Raw genomic sequence first — 15,293 nt, 5'->3', positions numbered from 1 at the left:
TTGCCCTCCCTCTGCCCCCCGCTGAGTGTGGCTCTCGGTAGGTCTTTGACAACGCCTCCTGCCCTCAAGTTTTCCTCCGTCAACATCTGAACCCCAGGGCCACGTCAATCATCTCGAACACGGCTCTGATGCTCTCTCCTGGCTGACACATGTATTCTCACCACCCGCCTACCCATCTGTCCAGGCGCCCCCCCTTTACACCCAACACATGCCGCTGGCTGCAAATGGGCGGTGCCCTCTGGAGCCCCTCTCGGCTGGGGGTGGGGGCTGGGGCGCAGCTCTGAGCCTTTTCCCACTGTTAATTTCACACTCTGTTCCCCATAGCGATTCTTCCCTTCTCTGAATCTTGGGTTTATCTGTGTTTGTCTTCACATGGCACCGAGTCACAGACGCCCCCATAAAACTTGGCTTCTTACGGATATGCCCTCTCTCTTCAGCCTAACTCTTTGAGAAGAAATGTTTTTAAACTCTCTGAATTGTCTGAACCCCCAAACACAGCACCAAGTTCAGGACACAGTATCCTTTTGTTTGATCTTAATTTTAAAAATTGTCTACAAGAATTCACACTTTCCATCCGTATCTATACTTCAAGTTTAGTTCATTGCACTCAGATTTCTGAAACCCTAATGGGTATTTGTACTGTAACAGCTTTACCGAAGTATAATTTAAACATCACTGAAAGCACCCTTTCAGGCGTACGGTTCAGTAGTTTTTAGCACTGAGCTTCCTCAACTTACCATGGTGTCATGTCCCAACACACTCATCATAAGTTGAAAATATCTGAAGTTGAGAATGCGTTTAACACACCGAACCTACCAGACGTCTAGCTTAGCTGACCTGAATGTGCAAAGAACACTCACACTACCTAACACAAGGCCTGTTTAATGATGAAGCACTGATTTTCTCACATGATGAAAGTGAAAAGCAGAACGGCCGTCAGCAGGGGGCTGTCCGCCGTCAGGATCTCGTGGCTGACCAGGCGCTGACGCTCGGCGCCACCGCCCAGCACCAGAGAGCATCGTACACGCATGTTGGTCCGGAAAAACATTCAGATCCAGGATTCGAAGTATGGTTTCTACTGAACATATACTGCTTTCAAGCCCAAAATAATAGATACGAAAAGGGAAAATATCAAACCAAAGAGATAAAACTGCTTCGATGAACTTCTGGTTCACTATGATGAAGACAAGATAATCTAAGTATATTAATAACTACGTAATTTTAAAAGCTTATAAAAAACTACACTATAAAAATTAATGTAGCAGTTTTAAGTCTCAGAACTACTCTTTCCAGAGGAAAAAAAGTGTGAGCATTGTGAACTACTGTTAAAACGGCAGCCTACAGTTATCCCTCATTCAGCCACACTGGGAGCTGCTCTGCGCCAGACGAAAGAGGCCAAGAGCTGGCACGACCCAGGGTGTGTGTGTGTATCTGCACGTATGTACGTGCGTGTGCACACACACAGGGGCCGGGAGGATGGGAAGAAGGAATTTCCATGCAGGGGGCGGTGTGCACAAGGGGGCTGTGGGGAGTCACTGACCGGTGGCCCGTGTGGCTGAACGAGTCAGAAACAGAGAGGATGGAACACAAAGAAAGAAACCAAGGCGCAGGCTACTTAACTGCAGCCTTGGAGTCTCAGAGGGAGAGGCCCTGCTCAGACTGAACAGCAGCAGCACACTGAGGCTGGCACGGTGGGCATCAGAGCATACTCCTCAAGCAAGAAAACCATCACAGTCACCCCTGAGGGAGGCCTTCCTTCACCAAAACCCCTGGACGCCCCGAACACCAGAAGCCACGTTTCAGTCCTCTCCCTTCTGACTCTAGCTGTCCTCTCCCCAAGCCCGAGTACAAATGGTGGGGGAGGATGGGGGGAAGGAGTTTCCTCTGCCATCCAGCTCCGCTCACAGCCCTCAGCCTGAACGGGAGGGGCTCTGCTGGGAGGGACCCCCTGGAGAAGGGCTCCCCCATCCCCCCAAGAAGGGCCCCTGAGAATGCACCCCGTCCCCCCGAGAAGGGACCCCCTGGAGAAGGACCCCATCCCCCTGAGAAGGGCCCCCCTAGAGAAGGCTCCCTCCTCCCCCCAGGAAGGGGCCCCCCTGGAGAAGGCCCCCCATCCCCCCGAGAAGGGACCCCCTGGAGAAGGCCCCTAATCCCCCTGAGAAGGGCCCCCCTGGAGAAGGCTCCCTCCTCCCCCTGGGAAAGGCCCCCCTGTTCCCCCGAGAAGGGCCCCCCTGGAGAAGGCTCCTTCCTCCCCATGGGAAGGGCCCATCCTGGAGAAGGCTCCCCGCTCTCCCCTGGAGAAGGGCCCCCCACCCCGGGGACGGGCCCCACCTGGAGAAGGCCCCCCTCCCCGAGAAGGGCCCCCCTGGAGAAGGCTCCCTCCGCCCCCCGGGAGGGCCCCACCTGCAGCAGGGGCGTGTGCACGTGCGACACCACGTGGGGCAGCCGCCGCCACTCGCGGATGGCCAGGCTGCTGGCCATCTCCACCAGACGCTCGATGAAGCTCAGCTGCTGCTCCTCGGGGTGGCAGATAGCCAGGTACCCGCGGTACATGTTGACCTTCCAGGCCATCTCCTTCGGACAGCTCACCTCTACCTGGGTGGGGAAGAGCATCACACGGAGGCAGTGGGTATACTTCCTCTCAGCGCAGAGTCAAAAAGCAAACTTTTTGGTAGCCAGTTATGCAAAGCAGTAAAGAGCAATTAAGCTACAAACAGACACTCGTTTTCTCTGGAGAGAGAATGCATTAGATATTTTTCTGAACACTCTCCTTTTCCAAACACCAAAGTGCGGCCAATCTCTCTGGCTACAAAGCCTTGCCACCGGCTCCTTGCTTTAAGATGACTTTTAGTTCCAAAAAGGGGAAACTGATAAGACTCTGTTATGATACACCAGGCGAAAAACCTTCAAAGTCGGCCAGGGAATTTCAAAAGGCTTAAATAAGTGCTCATCTCCACTCTGGTAAGTATCCATATAAATCTGAATTGTCTCCAACTCACACTGTTATCCTGAGAAATCAATCTAACTTGCTCCACATTACATACAGAAGCAGAAGACAGCGATTCAGGTTTCTAAGAATATGAGTGAACATTCACAAACTTTATGGTCACTTAAGTCCACATTTATTATCCACTGCAAAATGTTCCCCAGATCTCTCTCGTGTCCTGATTATCAGTTCTCCTGATGAGCAGATGGAGCCCAGCATCACGTCTGCCCCTCAGCCCAGGCGGAGGCCCCACAAGTGCCTGGAAAGCCCCTGCGTGTGCTCAGCACCTTCTAAAGAAGGTGTTAGAACTCATCGCATCTTATCAGCATTTTAAAAACTGTAAATAAAAAAAAGTCTTTTCAAAAATAACCTCTTTGTATATAAGAAGATGAAAGAACACAGAGATATTCTTGAAAAAATTTTACAGGACTTGCTGTAACAAGATCAGTTAGATATTCATTCGGAAGCACCTCTGGAAGTGACAACGGAAATGACACATCAGAGCCGCGTGGCTCTCAGTCTGGAGAGGGCAAGAGCAGTGATGGTGAGAGCGACACGCTGACCTGACACGGGCCTTGTCTGGTGACATCTGACCTTGGAGCACAGTCATGTCCGTGGCCCCTCCTGCTTCTCAGTAACCCAATCGTGAAGAAACTCAGGGAGGCAAACTTGGGAACACAACTGCTTCCTACAGGGTCCTTTACGATCACAACCTTCCGTCTCACATTTTCTGGACTTAAACACTAATTAAGACAGGACTTGTTTAATCATACCTACTCTCTGGAACATTAAGAACAAAAGCATCTCATTTTTCCTCTGCTGAAAATATTACCTCATTTATTAAATCGAACCAAGAAATATACTGCTGCAAGCAGCCGCATAATTGTAAGACATAAGAGAAAGATTTTTTTGAAGTACTGGTAAATAAGTAAATAATTCAGTACTATCAAAAACATTTGAAATTAATTTACTGCAGATTACCCATAGTGCTCATTAATATACTTTGAGCTTTTTCCAATCAGTAAGTGCCTTAAAACTGGGGGAAAATAATCAAGAACTTGTAAAACAAGAAACTCATCTGTCAGACTTATGGTCAGTATGATACTGCACATATCCTGCTAAGTAAGACCTCGGAAAGGAGAAAAAGAAACACTAGAGTGAGCTATAAATATTTTTATATTGATATAAAATAAAGCACAATATTTATCAGAAAAAAGGACATTAAAAATGAATTAAAAAAAAAAACCACCAATGGTAAATGCAACCTGTCAGTAAACTATTTTTGTTTACTTAAATAGTGACTGGTTTACTTCTCAGAGTAACTCCCTGCATCAGAGGAGCCATTTCCCCGATCCCAACCTGAAAGTCCAGACCCTGGGCTCTATAACCTCCCTGTAGTTAATGGTTTGTGGCTATTCCGGTTCTTGCACCTTCCACATTTTGTTCAAAAGCAGCAGCAGTGGCGAAGTAAGCACGGGAGCCATAATACAGGTAAAGTTTTAAGTCAGTCCTTTCAAACACACGGCCTGTAACCTCCGTGCGCTTTGAGCCTACACGTCAAGAAAGGAAAACCACTGGTGTGCCTGTAAGTACGCCCTCACCAGGCCAAGGGGCAAGGTGAGAGCAGGACTGTGGTACGAACCCCTGAGCCCCGTGACACAGACACCACAGGGCAAAGGTTAAAACCTGAGCAGCAAAGGGGCGCCAGGGGAGAGAGACACAGGAGGGAGAGGAGTGAGCCACAGGCACAGCTGCGTCGGCAGAGGCCGAGGCGCTGGCAGGGACGTGGGCTCGGGCAGCAGAGCTGGGCCGTCAACCCCGGCTGCCGATGCCCCGCAGAGGCTCCCAGGGCGAGAGAGACCTGCACCTCGCACTGAACTCCTCCGGATGGAGTTTAACTTCTGAAAAACGTGCAGCTCAACCAAGTTAAGGGCTCGACTTCACCTACACGACACGGTTACCACTTCTGTGATACAAGATACGCTTTGAACGTGATACTGCTTTTCATGCCACAAGCTTACTGACAGCCCGGCCCTGCGCTTGCACCACACTCACACCTGCAGTGCCTCTGCCAACCAAATCCACCGGTAAAACGGCCTCTGCTCTTCCCAGTGTCTCAGGGTCCAGAGTCTCCACACCTGACACTTCCTGTAACTGAAGGATGAACTAAAACCAAGTTATCATTTAACTCAGACTCAGGAAAGACGTTCGTGAAAACCAAAAGTAACTCTTACTTCCCAGGAGCTATCTTGCATCTGCCAAGGTACCCCGTGTGATGCAAGTGAAGGGAGACCCCCCGAGACTCGGGGCTTTGGAGAAATGGTCCCTGTGCCTGCAGAGACTGTACCCCGAGTGTGGACAGGTCACGGTGTGGGGGGTACGGTCCTCACCTGCACCAGCGCCTCCTTCATGGCGGTCCAGTTGGACACCCGCCAAGCACACTCCAGGACCAGGTAAGGGTTGATGTGACCTTTGGACTGGCCGTACTCCGTCAAGGCTTCCCACTGGTTCAGCTCCTTAGAACACCTGGAGACCAAGGATCGGCCCGAACTCAGTGATTTTAAGCTACTTCCATTACACAGAAAGGAAAAAATGTTTCCCCCAATAGAGAAGGGTGGGCTTTTGTGGGGTGCTGCGGTGCTCGAGGCACTGAAGCAGGGGCCCCCATGGAGCAGCAAGAACAGCACCCCCACAGCAGAGCAGAGCTCCGGGCCAGCAGAGGCAGGACTCAGTCACTTTCTCCAACACACACTCAAGTACTCAAGCTTTTAATAGCTGTTTCTCGATTTTTGTTTGTACTTTTCTTCGTGGGACCATAAAGAGAGCAGCAGAGCCCCTTTCTAAAAATACTTGTCAGGGAAAATTTCAGACTTTCCACTGGCTCCCTTCAGTGACTCCTGGCTGTGTCCCCGCTCAGCTCACCGGATCCAGTGGTCCTCCCAAAGCTGGTACTCTGGGAAAATGGCGGGGGAAGCGTTGCTCCTCTCGTGTTCCTTCTTGGCTTTATCCATCGCCTTTTCATACGACTCTTGCGCCTGTAAAAGTTAATAATGCTTTCAAACTGCTGCTTACCTAGCAACTGCTGCACGACCACTGCTCAATTACTTAGGGCAAGCCGGATCGCGGACCCGGGCCCGTTTCGGGCTCTCAGCATCTCCACCCAGAGAACGAGAGTGAACGAGCTGGCGCCTGAGTCCCCGCCCCGAGCAGAAGCAGCGAGACTTCGTGCAGGTCTCCACCCATCAGTGACGGCAGCTGGGCCACAGCTCTGCCTCTGCTTCTGGAATTTCTGTGGCTCGGCATCCTACCCGGGGCTGCGGCCACGCTCAGCGACCCCACTACCGAGCAAGGACAGGCAGGGGGACGAAACCCTCACGCTCCACGAACCCCAACGGGACAGAGGACTGCAGAAGGGAGGCATCCACGCCGGCCTCACTGACAGTAAAGAACTTATGACTGAGCGTCAGTGTTCATGTCTCTAAAACTGAGGCTTCAATCTCAGAGTCTGTATGTGGACCAATACATGCTTCCAAGAAATCAGGAAACTTCTTTATTTAGACAGAAACTGCCTCGAGGCTACAATACCACAGAACCTCCGTCAGCGCCTTCCACCACCCACGAGGCCCGGAGGTTCCCTGGCAGTGCTACCTGCTCAAAGAAGCCGTGTTGCTCGTAGGCGATGGCTGTGGCCGTCTCTGAGTACTTGCAGCGCTTCTGCCACAAGCCCGCCCACATGTCTTCCTCTTGCAGCAGAGAGTAGAGCTCCGCAAGGGAGTCCAGGATCTCCTGGAACAGAACGCAGTCTCTGAGTGCTCAAGGGGAAATACCGTGTTTCCCCAACAGGGCTACTTCACGGCCCCTAATCTGCCACCACCGGGGAGAGGCTCATCAGGACGGGTGAACACGGAGGCAGGGCCTCACCTGCTGGGGTGGAGTGATGCTCTCCTGCTCATAGAACTCGGCTGTCTGCTTGGGCTTGATCTGCAGGCTCAGCCCCTTCTCAAAGGCCTGGTGCTCCAGCATCAAGGTGGAGCGGAACCAGAGGTTGTGGGTCTTGCCCAGGTACTTGAGGACGCAGGGCCGGATGGGGATGGGCGGGACGCACTGGGACATGGCCTCCACGAAGCAGTTGAGGGCGCTGGGCTGGCAGTCCCGCTGCACCTGGTGGCTGCCGCTGCACAGGAACGGGCTGATCTCGCCCGCCAGAGCCTGAAACCCAAGCGCGGGCTGGGGTTGGCCGGGGCCTTGTGCAAGAACCAGCCCGCCTTCGTGCTTTCCCCCAGCGTCTGGCACGCGTGTGGTAACTCACGCTTGGATAACGCTAGTTCCCTCAGCCTTTGAAACTTAATCAAGAGTTTCTTTCACGAACACTCCTCAAAAGCTAAAACTGTATTTTTCAAAAGAGGACTTAAAGAAAACACAGACTCACATGCTGCTGTCTGTCAGACAGGATCTTCCACAGCCTGGGGAAGAGCTGGACCCATGTCTTCTCGGCCAGCGTGGTGGAGATGTGGCAGAGCTGCACGAAGGCGCTGAGCAGGGCTCCCGTCTGCAGGGCAGAGACCGTCTGGCACCAGGCCCCTGGCATGCGGGTGCCGCCCGAACTCCCTGCCCAGGAAGCAGGACCACCCACTCTACCCGATGCTGCTCCACTGCCTGACGTTCAGAACCTGAATGGATGTCGTGCCGAAGTGAAGCCTGAGTTCTGGGCACCACAGACCCCTCCTGCTGTGCCGAGCGGCTAGTACGGACGCGGGAAAGGGGCTCAGTGACATGCCCACATGTCTAACCTCCCAGAGCACCTCTTAACGTTACTGATTTCACCATGTCCAAGAAGTACGAACACTACGCTGACCCGGAAGGTGCAAGCAAGAGATACACAGATGCCATCAAAGCAGAGGCTCCTGAAGACACCAAGGGGAAACAGAGCTGTATGCAGAGAGTCTATGTTATTTGCCAGCAGGCGTAATCCTGAAGAAGAAATCAGGAACCACGAGAGGTCAGAGTCTCTGCAATGAACAGTGAGCAGATGGAGAAGCAACTGGAATGGATAGGACTGGACCAGCACGCCCCACAACCGGGGCCAGAGCTGCAAACTGGGGACCCAACAGGCACATCAAACCCACAAACGTGGCTGCCTCTGCCCACAGCTCCGCTGTCTCTAAGGTGTGAATTTCTCATAGTCAGGTTTTTGGCAGCTTGAAGCCCACCTTCCCACATAGCAACACACAGTTGATGCAGAGGTGCTCGGGCACACGCCTGCCAGCCCACAGTGGGCCCTGCGGCTGAGACAGAGACACATGTGTCAAGATCATCTTGTCCCTTTCACCCAAGAGCGGACCAGGAAGGGAGCTAACCCCAGACCACGTCCCTGTCAAAAATGCAGAGGCCCAGGGTACAAACATTCCACAGAAAGGGGGAGAGAACAGTCAAGTGAAGAATGCTCCTGTCTGCTACTCAGGCTGCCCTGTGTGGAAGGCTGCATTGAAACCAACCTGGCTGCCCTCACATGGCCGCTCCCTGCCCATCGGGCAGGTGGCTCCTGACTCCACGTTAACATAGCAGAGGCCAAAGCTCTCAATGATCACGGACCTGCCCCCAGAAATGCTCGCCTCAAGCTATGAGTACGGGAGTCCATGGGCTCACAGACTGTTCAAAATATAGGGGGTTGCGGAGAGCCACCATCATTGAATGGGGGAGTCTGTAGGCTCACGGACTGTTCAAAATATCGGGGAAGGGGAGAGCCACCATCATCCCCCCAGACCCGCACAGACCTTCACCTCCCGGAGCGTATCAAGAAATTTGTCATGTCTGTTGGTTAACATGTGCAGCTGGTTTCCAATGTCCTTCTCAGACAGCTCTTTGGTTTTGGGCGTGCTGGTCTGATCGCCAGGAGCCAGTTCAATATCAATCTCTACATCCTAAAGAATACAAAAAACAAACATGCAAAACCAAAAGGTCAAATAGTTAAAGAAGATCAACACACACAACTTTCATAAGCTTTTTGTTACATTTATGCCAAGTAAAACTTCGGTTTCCTGGAAGTCTGATTATTTAAATAATCCTGAGTTCTAAAACAAAAGACAAGCAAATAAAGCTAGATCAGATCTAGCGCTTTCTTACATGATGCTATAAAAATGTCAGCATTTTGCTGTCATGTTTGGATTATAGAAAGGAAAATAAAAAAGAAAACACAACTTTAAGCACCATAAAGACTACTAGGAATCACCGCCTGCCACTCCTGAGAACGCAGCACAGACTGGTTTACTTGGATCAAGACTATCATCGGGGCCAATGCACAGCACCTTGTGGGCACAGGGCTTTACACAACTCGTCCCCAAAGAGGAAGGAATCTGATTTCTGTCTGAAGCTTCTGGGAAGTTAACAGTCAACATCCCATCGCCAAGACTGGGCTTGAAGTCAGGTTATGGAACATTTGGTGTGTGTTCTTGAGAATGAAAACAAGTCACATCAAAAAAGTGAAAGTAAAAGTGAAGTCGTGTCCGACTCTTTGCGACCCAATGAACTACACAGTCCATGGAATTCTCCAGGCCAGCACAGTGGAGTGGGTAGCCTCTCCCTTCTCCAGGGGGTCTTCCCAACCCAGGGATCGAATCCAGGTCTCCCGCACTGCAGGTGGATTCTTTACCGGCTGAGCCACTAGGGAAGCCCAAAGCTTCCCTGAGTCATGTCAAAGCTGCCACTAACCCCAGAGCGGACTACAGGAAGGAGAGATCCCATCACCGATGATCTCCTGTGCAGAGTGAAAAAAGTCTTAAATTCTTATTTGTTAATGAAATAGAGATCTCACACACAAGGGGTACAAACCACCCCTTTCAGAGCAAAGAGAGTGCCTTCCTCCACCAGCACCAGCTGGCTGTCTTCTGACATGCAACGCCCCAGCCAGCCTGAGCTTCTACAGGCCGACAGCCTAAAGGACACATTCACAGATCCATGCCTTGAGGGTCGTCCCCACTCCCACACGGAGTCCCGACAACCACTGGGACCGAGGCTCAGCCCTGATGGTTAGTGACAGGCTCCTGGGCTGCCCCAGCCAGACCGGGTGGAGACCCAGGAGGGCCAGAGTAGGTGGCCTGTGGAACCAGCTAGAGACACGGCTCCTTCACGACAGCGTCACTCTCCAGAGCGGTGCGTTAGGACACAACGTGGGCGACTCCTGACTTGGAGAGGACCGTCAGCAGAGAGTAAAAGACCCTGTCCTCAGCAGCACCAACTCGTGATAAGTGACTGCTCTCAAAACTGAATGGCAACCCCAGATGCTCATCAGTTCTACCCTGAAATCTTGCCATCTGCGACATGGACAGAACCTGAGGGCACTGTGCTCAGCGAAGACACGCAAAAGGCACAAACTTCTGGTGAAAAAATAAACTCCTCACAGGGGTGTCACGGACAGCATGGGGACTACAGTTAATAATGCTGCACTATGTACCTGAAGGTTGCTAAGAGAGTAAATCTTAGAAGTCCTCATCACAAGAAAAAGAAATCCTGTAACTACGTGTGGTGATGGATGTTAACTAGACTTACTGTGATCATTTCACAACACACACAAAATACCAAATCCTCACGTTGTACCCCTGAGATGAACAGGATGCACGTCAACTATACCTTGACACAAAAAGGAAACAGTAGGTAACTGAACAGGCACCACACTCAGACCTATCAGCAGAGACAGGTTCTGATCTGTCCCTCTCGCCCTAGAACCCCCACGGCTGATAGAGCATCCTCCCAGCGAGCCGGGAGGCTGGCTGCGGAGGCGGCGCGGGCGCGGCCCTACCTCCTCCTTGGACTCGCTGTTCTCGCGCTCCCGGGGCTCCTGCTTGACGTGCGTCACCATGGCGAAGGCCGCGCGGTCGTGGCTGTCAGCCAGGTTGATCACGTTGGTGATGGAGGGCAGCATGGCGCCCTGGCAGCTGGTCCCGATGGGCGTGCTCTTCTCACACACGGCCAGGAGGAGCTGGGGGCACGCAGGGGAGGAGAGGCCTGGGACCTGCGCCTGGCACTCAGGCGTGGGGACCCCGGTGACCTCCGAGTCACCTCAAGGGCACACATGTGCACTGACCCCCCAGCGCCTGGCTGGCTCTATCCCGCTGCCCCTACCTAGACAGGAGCTTGCACCTCCCTTCCACTGTCCCCTCTCAGGTGCCCCTGACTCCATGTCTCAGCGGGCTGGAGAAAGAGACCAGCTAGTCCGAGCCCTGGAGTCTAGACCGTGTGCTGGGCACGAAGGCAAGCAGCGACGCGATCTGCTTTGCCATGAGAAAGCTCATGAGCACAGCTGGCAGGAAGAGGCAGCCTGTGCCAGGCAGCACACGGTGGGCGAGCCCTGGCAGGACACTCCTGGCTCCACTGTGAGGAGCGAGAAGGAAGGCAGAGAAGTGTGGGGCTGTGTACTGGTGCTGCCTGGAGACAGGCCAGACCTTCGGACAGAGGAGGAATGGCCAGCCCCTCCTCCAAGGTCTCTCTGACCACCTGACCCAGAGCCTGGCACCTGATATAACCGACAGCCTCCTGAAAGAACAAGTCGGGGACCTCTGCCCCCTGTGTCACCATCACAGAATCCCACCTGCTGCTGCTCACAGCGCTGAGAATGGATGCTCAGCTCTGGTGGGAACGTGCCCACACGCTCTCCCTGAAGCCCGGCCACGAGTCCCTCCTTTCCCGCAAGCAGAATCTCATAGCCTGGCATGTCAGATAGCTGTGACTCCCTGCAGACGTAGTCAACAGCCTATGTGCACGGCATGCGTAACCTCCCATTCTCTACGGGAAACCTAGGTTGCCTAGGAAACCTGGTTGCTGGTAATAAAGCCAAATAATGAGGAATACAAACAACTGACCACAAGCTAGTTAGAAACGGAGGCCGTCTGACTCTGCATCCACTCAAACAGCCTGACTGTTTGCGGGGGCCCTCACCTCCAGCTCCCTGGCCCCGTGAGTTAAGTGGTCAGAGCCCACATGCTGTGAGGCCGGCTTGGCCTGGCCGCTCCACCTCCTGGCTGTTGGTCAGCTCCTTCCTACTAGAGAGGACAGCGGTTCTGCGGTGGAGACGTCTGCCTCTCTGCGTTGGTGTGGACACCCGGCTTACCTCAATGCACTGCTTGATCCAGAAGTGGTTCCCCATGGCCTCCCAGTTCTGGGAGCAGGTCACGTAGAGGAGGCGCTCGTAGACGCGACGCTTCATGGAGTTGTCGAAAACTTCGAAAAACTTGGCCCTGATGAGCGGCTGGGCACAGCGCAGCCCCGAGAGAAAGGCCGGCTCAAGCTTTGCGGTCAGCTCGCTGCCCGACAGCGTCTCATCCCTGGAACATTTGGACAAAAGGCTCACTGATGACGCCCACCTACGCTGTGTGTCTTACATGAGCGAACGTTTAAAGCTTATTATATACGAGAAGATTAAAAAGTCACACCACCAGTGGGTCAGAGAGCACAGCAGGGGCGACACGCGACGTGCTCGGCTGCGGTGATTACCTGTAGACGTAGTTAACAAGGTCTAAAAACTGGGCGTTTAGTTCAAGGTCTTCTGGAAAACGCTTTTCTATGTAGGTCATCATTTTCACAAGCAAAATGGACTTCTCCCGGAGTGTAGGTGTCTGCACAAATTTAAGAGTCAATTATTTGAGAAAGGACATGTTCAGAAGTATTTCAGCCATCTGCTCAGCTGATTTTTAACCTCCTACAGTCTTGTCAGGTAAAATAAGGTTGTTTCTAAATGGTTCTTTGGATGCTTAAGATCAAGACAGGTGCCAACATAATTTTCCTGGGGGACTACAACTCACTTGGGAGAGAAAGCAACTAAACTAGAAAACAAACTGGAAGTTTGCTAGCATCTTAGTTACCAAGTAACAGTCCCTCATGGTTGTTATTTTTGGCTCATTTAACATTCTAACAGAAGTAAAACCACATTACACAACCAGTTATTTCAAGTTTCTGTTCAAAATTTGTGAAGCACAGTGAGAAAAATCCAACTCAAAAAAAGAACCCCATGAGTGCAACTACTGGAGAGAAAAAATACTCTGCTTGAGAACTTGCAGAAGCGCTTAGACAGCGACGGCTGAACCTTCTCTCGAGAAGGCCCACAGGCCAGAGCACAGCCCCTGCCCAGCTCACCTGATTGGCTGCCATCGGGGAGTTGTTTTTAACCCATTCTTCCACAATTTTCACCACGGACCGGAGGATTTTGGCATCGGGGGATTTCTCAATGAGGGAGGTCAGGATGGCCTGAATGAAGTTCTTCCTCATCTCCATGCTCATCACGGCCAGGCGTGTCTTCACCAGCTCCAGACTTAGCATCACCAGCTCACTGGTCCCTGCGCATGGGAGAGACACCGGCTATCCCCACCACCCAAGCGGCTGGATCCCGCCCACGCCCTCCCCAGAACGCTTTCGCCCTGAAACGAGAGCTCCGGCGTGGGAAGTGCCTCCTGGCTCTGACCTCACCGCCGTGCCAGGGAGGCCCAACAAGAGCCTCCTCACAGGGCAGGGGACGACAGAGCTGACGGGACCGGGGGCTCGGCCAAGCCCTGGAGTCACGCGCACGGCCCTGGCGGGCTGAGAGGTGCGACTCCCACTGCTCCCCTCCCCACAACACGTCACCCGAGTTCCGGAGCTCACAGCTTGGGTCTGGACCCTGAGACTTCATTCTTCAGAAACAGTGGCTCTGATTTAGCCATCTCTGCTTACAGCAAAACTGTTAGATAACTAGTGGCAAAGGCTCCTCAAAATCTCTTCATTCTTACAATCACAAACTTAAAAAGCATTTCACTTTAAAAGAGTGCTTGACTCTGGAGATCAATGAAACGTTCGGAATTGCTCTGTTAAGAGCAAATGATGATGAACACGAAAGCAGTGGTCAGTGGAGCTGCCGGTCGCGGCGGCCCGAGGCGGGGCCGGCCCAGCGCGTCACCTGAGGCGGCTTCCGTGCTGCCCGAGGCGGCCTGTGGGCTCAGGTGCTCGCGCACCATCTTCTGCAGGGAGCGCATGAAGACCGAGATCAGCCTGTCGATGTAGCTCGGGTTGTTGCTGCAGGCGGACTTGAGGATCATCAGGGTCCCTGCAGGGGGAGAGTGCCAGGGGGTTTCTGAGTCTCTAAAAACTGCGTAAGTCACAAAAATGTCAATTACCCCTAAAAATATTTAAACAATGCACTAGACAAAAATGGGCCGTTTTTGACAAAAGTACAGATTGATCTGAAATGTCGACGTTGCCGTTGAGCCTGACACAAGTCTGAACTGCTCGAGTCCACTTGTGTGGCTTTTCTCCAGCCATATACACGACAGCGCTACTCGATCCTCAGTCAGCTCAATCTGTGGACAAGACACGGTGGACGCAGCGAGACCCTGTACAGACGCTGAGGCCGACTATACTCACAAGAAGGCTTTCACCTGCGCAGGGTCGGCGCCCCAGGCCCCAAATTGTTCAAGAACCAGCTGTAAACGTCCCATAAAAGCTTACACCATGGACCTTTAAACAACCCTGGAGATGGGGGGTGGGGAGGAGCACGTGCGTCTGAGGCAGGAAGAAGCTCTGAGGCTGGGCTTCCATCTCCAAGACCCCAGGGAACCTGGCCTTGTGTGCGCCCGGCCACTCGCAGACACGCTCAACACCACATTGGCTCAGAGCTCCTCCCAGAAGGGAAGCCCGTCCAAGCGAGCAGAGAGACGTGTGCAGGAGGGGTGCACACTCACCGAAGAGCTGGGAGGGGTTGGCGCTGGTGGCCTTCTCGTAGTTGGTGAGCCCCTCGTAGATGACCTTGCCCACTGCCGCGTACAGGCACTCCAGCTCCTCGTACTTGGAGGCCACGCTCGAAGTGCCTGAAACAGGAGTGGGACTGTGGGGCTGGGGGCCGGTTGGCGGGCCCTGCCTGGCTCTGAGAGACACTGACTCTTCCCAGGCCAGCTCTGAGCTTCATCATCTGGGACCCACGGCGACCCTCACCCCAGGATGCGTGGCTCCCAGTTAACGGAGCTCGGTGACCACCTTTCATGTCCCCAGTCCTCAACTCAACCCCCTAAACACAAGGAAAACATGCCAAAATTCCATCTTTCCAGCTGTTCATCGCTTGACCAAAATGCTTTAACCGAGCTTTCTTTTAACCTTACAGAAACGGTAATGTTTAGCTGATCAAGAGAAACTGTATTTCCCAAGCGGACCAAAAAATGTAATGCGAAGACTTGGACTGTGAAGTTATGTCAACCTTTTTTTTTTTAAACAAAGTTTCACGGTACAAAAAAAAGCTTGGATGATAAAATGGCTTATATGGCAAGTGGAAGAGGGAGGAGCAGTCTCAGTA

General features: G+C 52.8%; 1 protein-coding gene across 15 annotated transcripts in view; it reads right to left on the bottom strand.

The window, feature by feature from the left end:
• The window catches only part of TRRAP (transformation/transcription domain associated protein), a 90,381-nt gene that overhangs the window by 20,034 nt on the left and 55,054 nt on the right, over positions 1 to 15,293 (bottom strand). For all 15 annotated transcript variants that reach the window (XM_027527641.1, XM_027527650.1, XM_027527648.1 and 12 more), the window contains 13 exons: positions 14,689 to 14,814; positions 13,908 to 14,054; positions 13,112 to 13,311; positions 12,473 to 12,594; positions 12,090 to 12,303; positions 10,782 to 10,961; positions 8,761 to 8,907; positions 7,416 to 7,535; positions 6,908 to 7,195; positions 6,635 to 6,772; positions 5,909 to 6,021; positions 5,377 to 5,512; positions 2,404 to 2,595 (listed from right to left, as the gene is read on the bottom strand). In XM_027527641.1, the coding sequence (XP_027383442.1) occupies positions 2,404 to 2,595; positions 5,377 to 5,512; positions 5,909 to 6,021; positions 6,635 to 6,772; positions 6,908 to 7,195; positions 7,416 to 7,535; positions 8,761 to 8,907; positions 10,782 to 10,961; positions 12,090 to 12,303; positions 12,473 to 12,594; positions 13,112 to 13,311; positions 13,908 to 14,054; positions 14,689 to 14,814 (2,123 nt within the window). The remainder of the gene's footprint in view (positions 1 to 2,403; positions 2,596 to 5,376; positions 5,513 to 5,908; positions 6,022 to 6,634; positions 6,773 to 6,907; positions 7,196 to 7,415; positions 7,536 to 8,760; positions 8,908 to 10,781; positions 10,962 to 12,089; positions 12,304 to 12,472; positions 12,595 to 13,111; positions 13,312 to 13,907; positions 14,055 to 14,688; positions 14,815 to 15,293) is intronic.

The sequence above is a fragment of the Bos indicus x Bos taurus genome, chromosome 25 (genome assembly GCF_003369695.1).
Source record: "Bos indicus x Bos taurus breed Angus x Brahman F1 hybrid chromosome 25, Bos_hybrid_MaternalHap_v2.0, whole genome shotgun sequence".
NCBI lineage: Eukaryota > Metazoa > Chordata > Mammalia > Artiodactyla > Bovidae > Bos > Bos indicus x Bos taurus.
The sequence above is the reverse complement of the archived record's forward strand: the minus strand, read 5'-3'. Positions and strand labels throughout refer to the sequence as shown.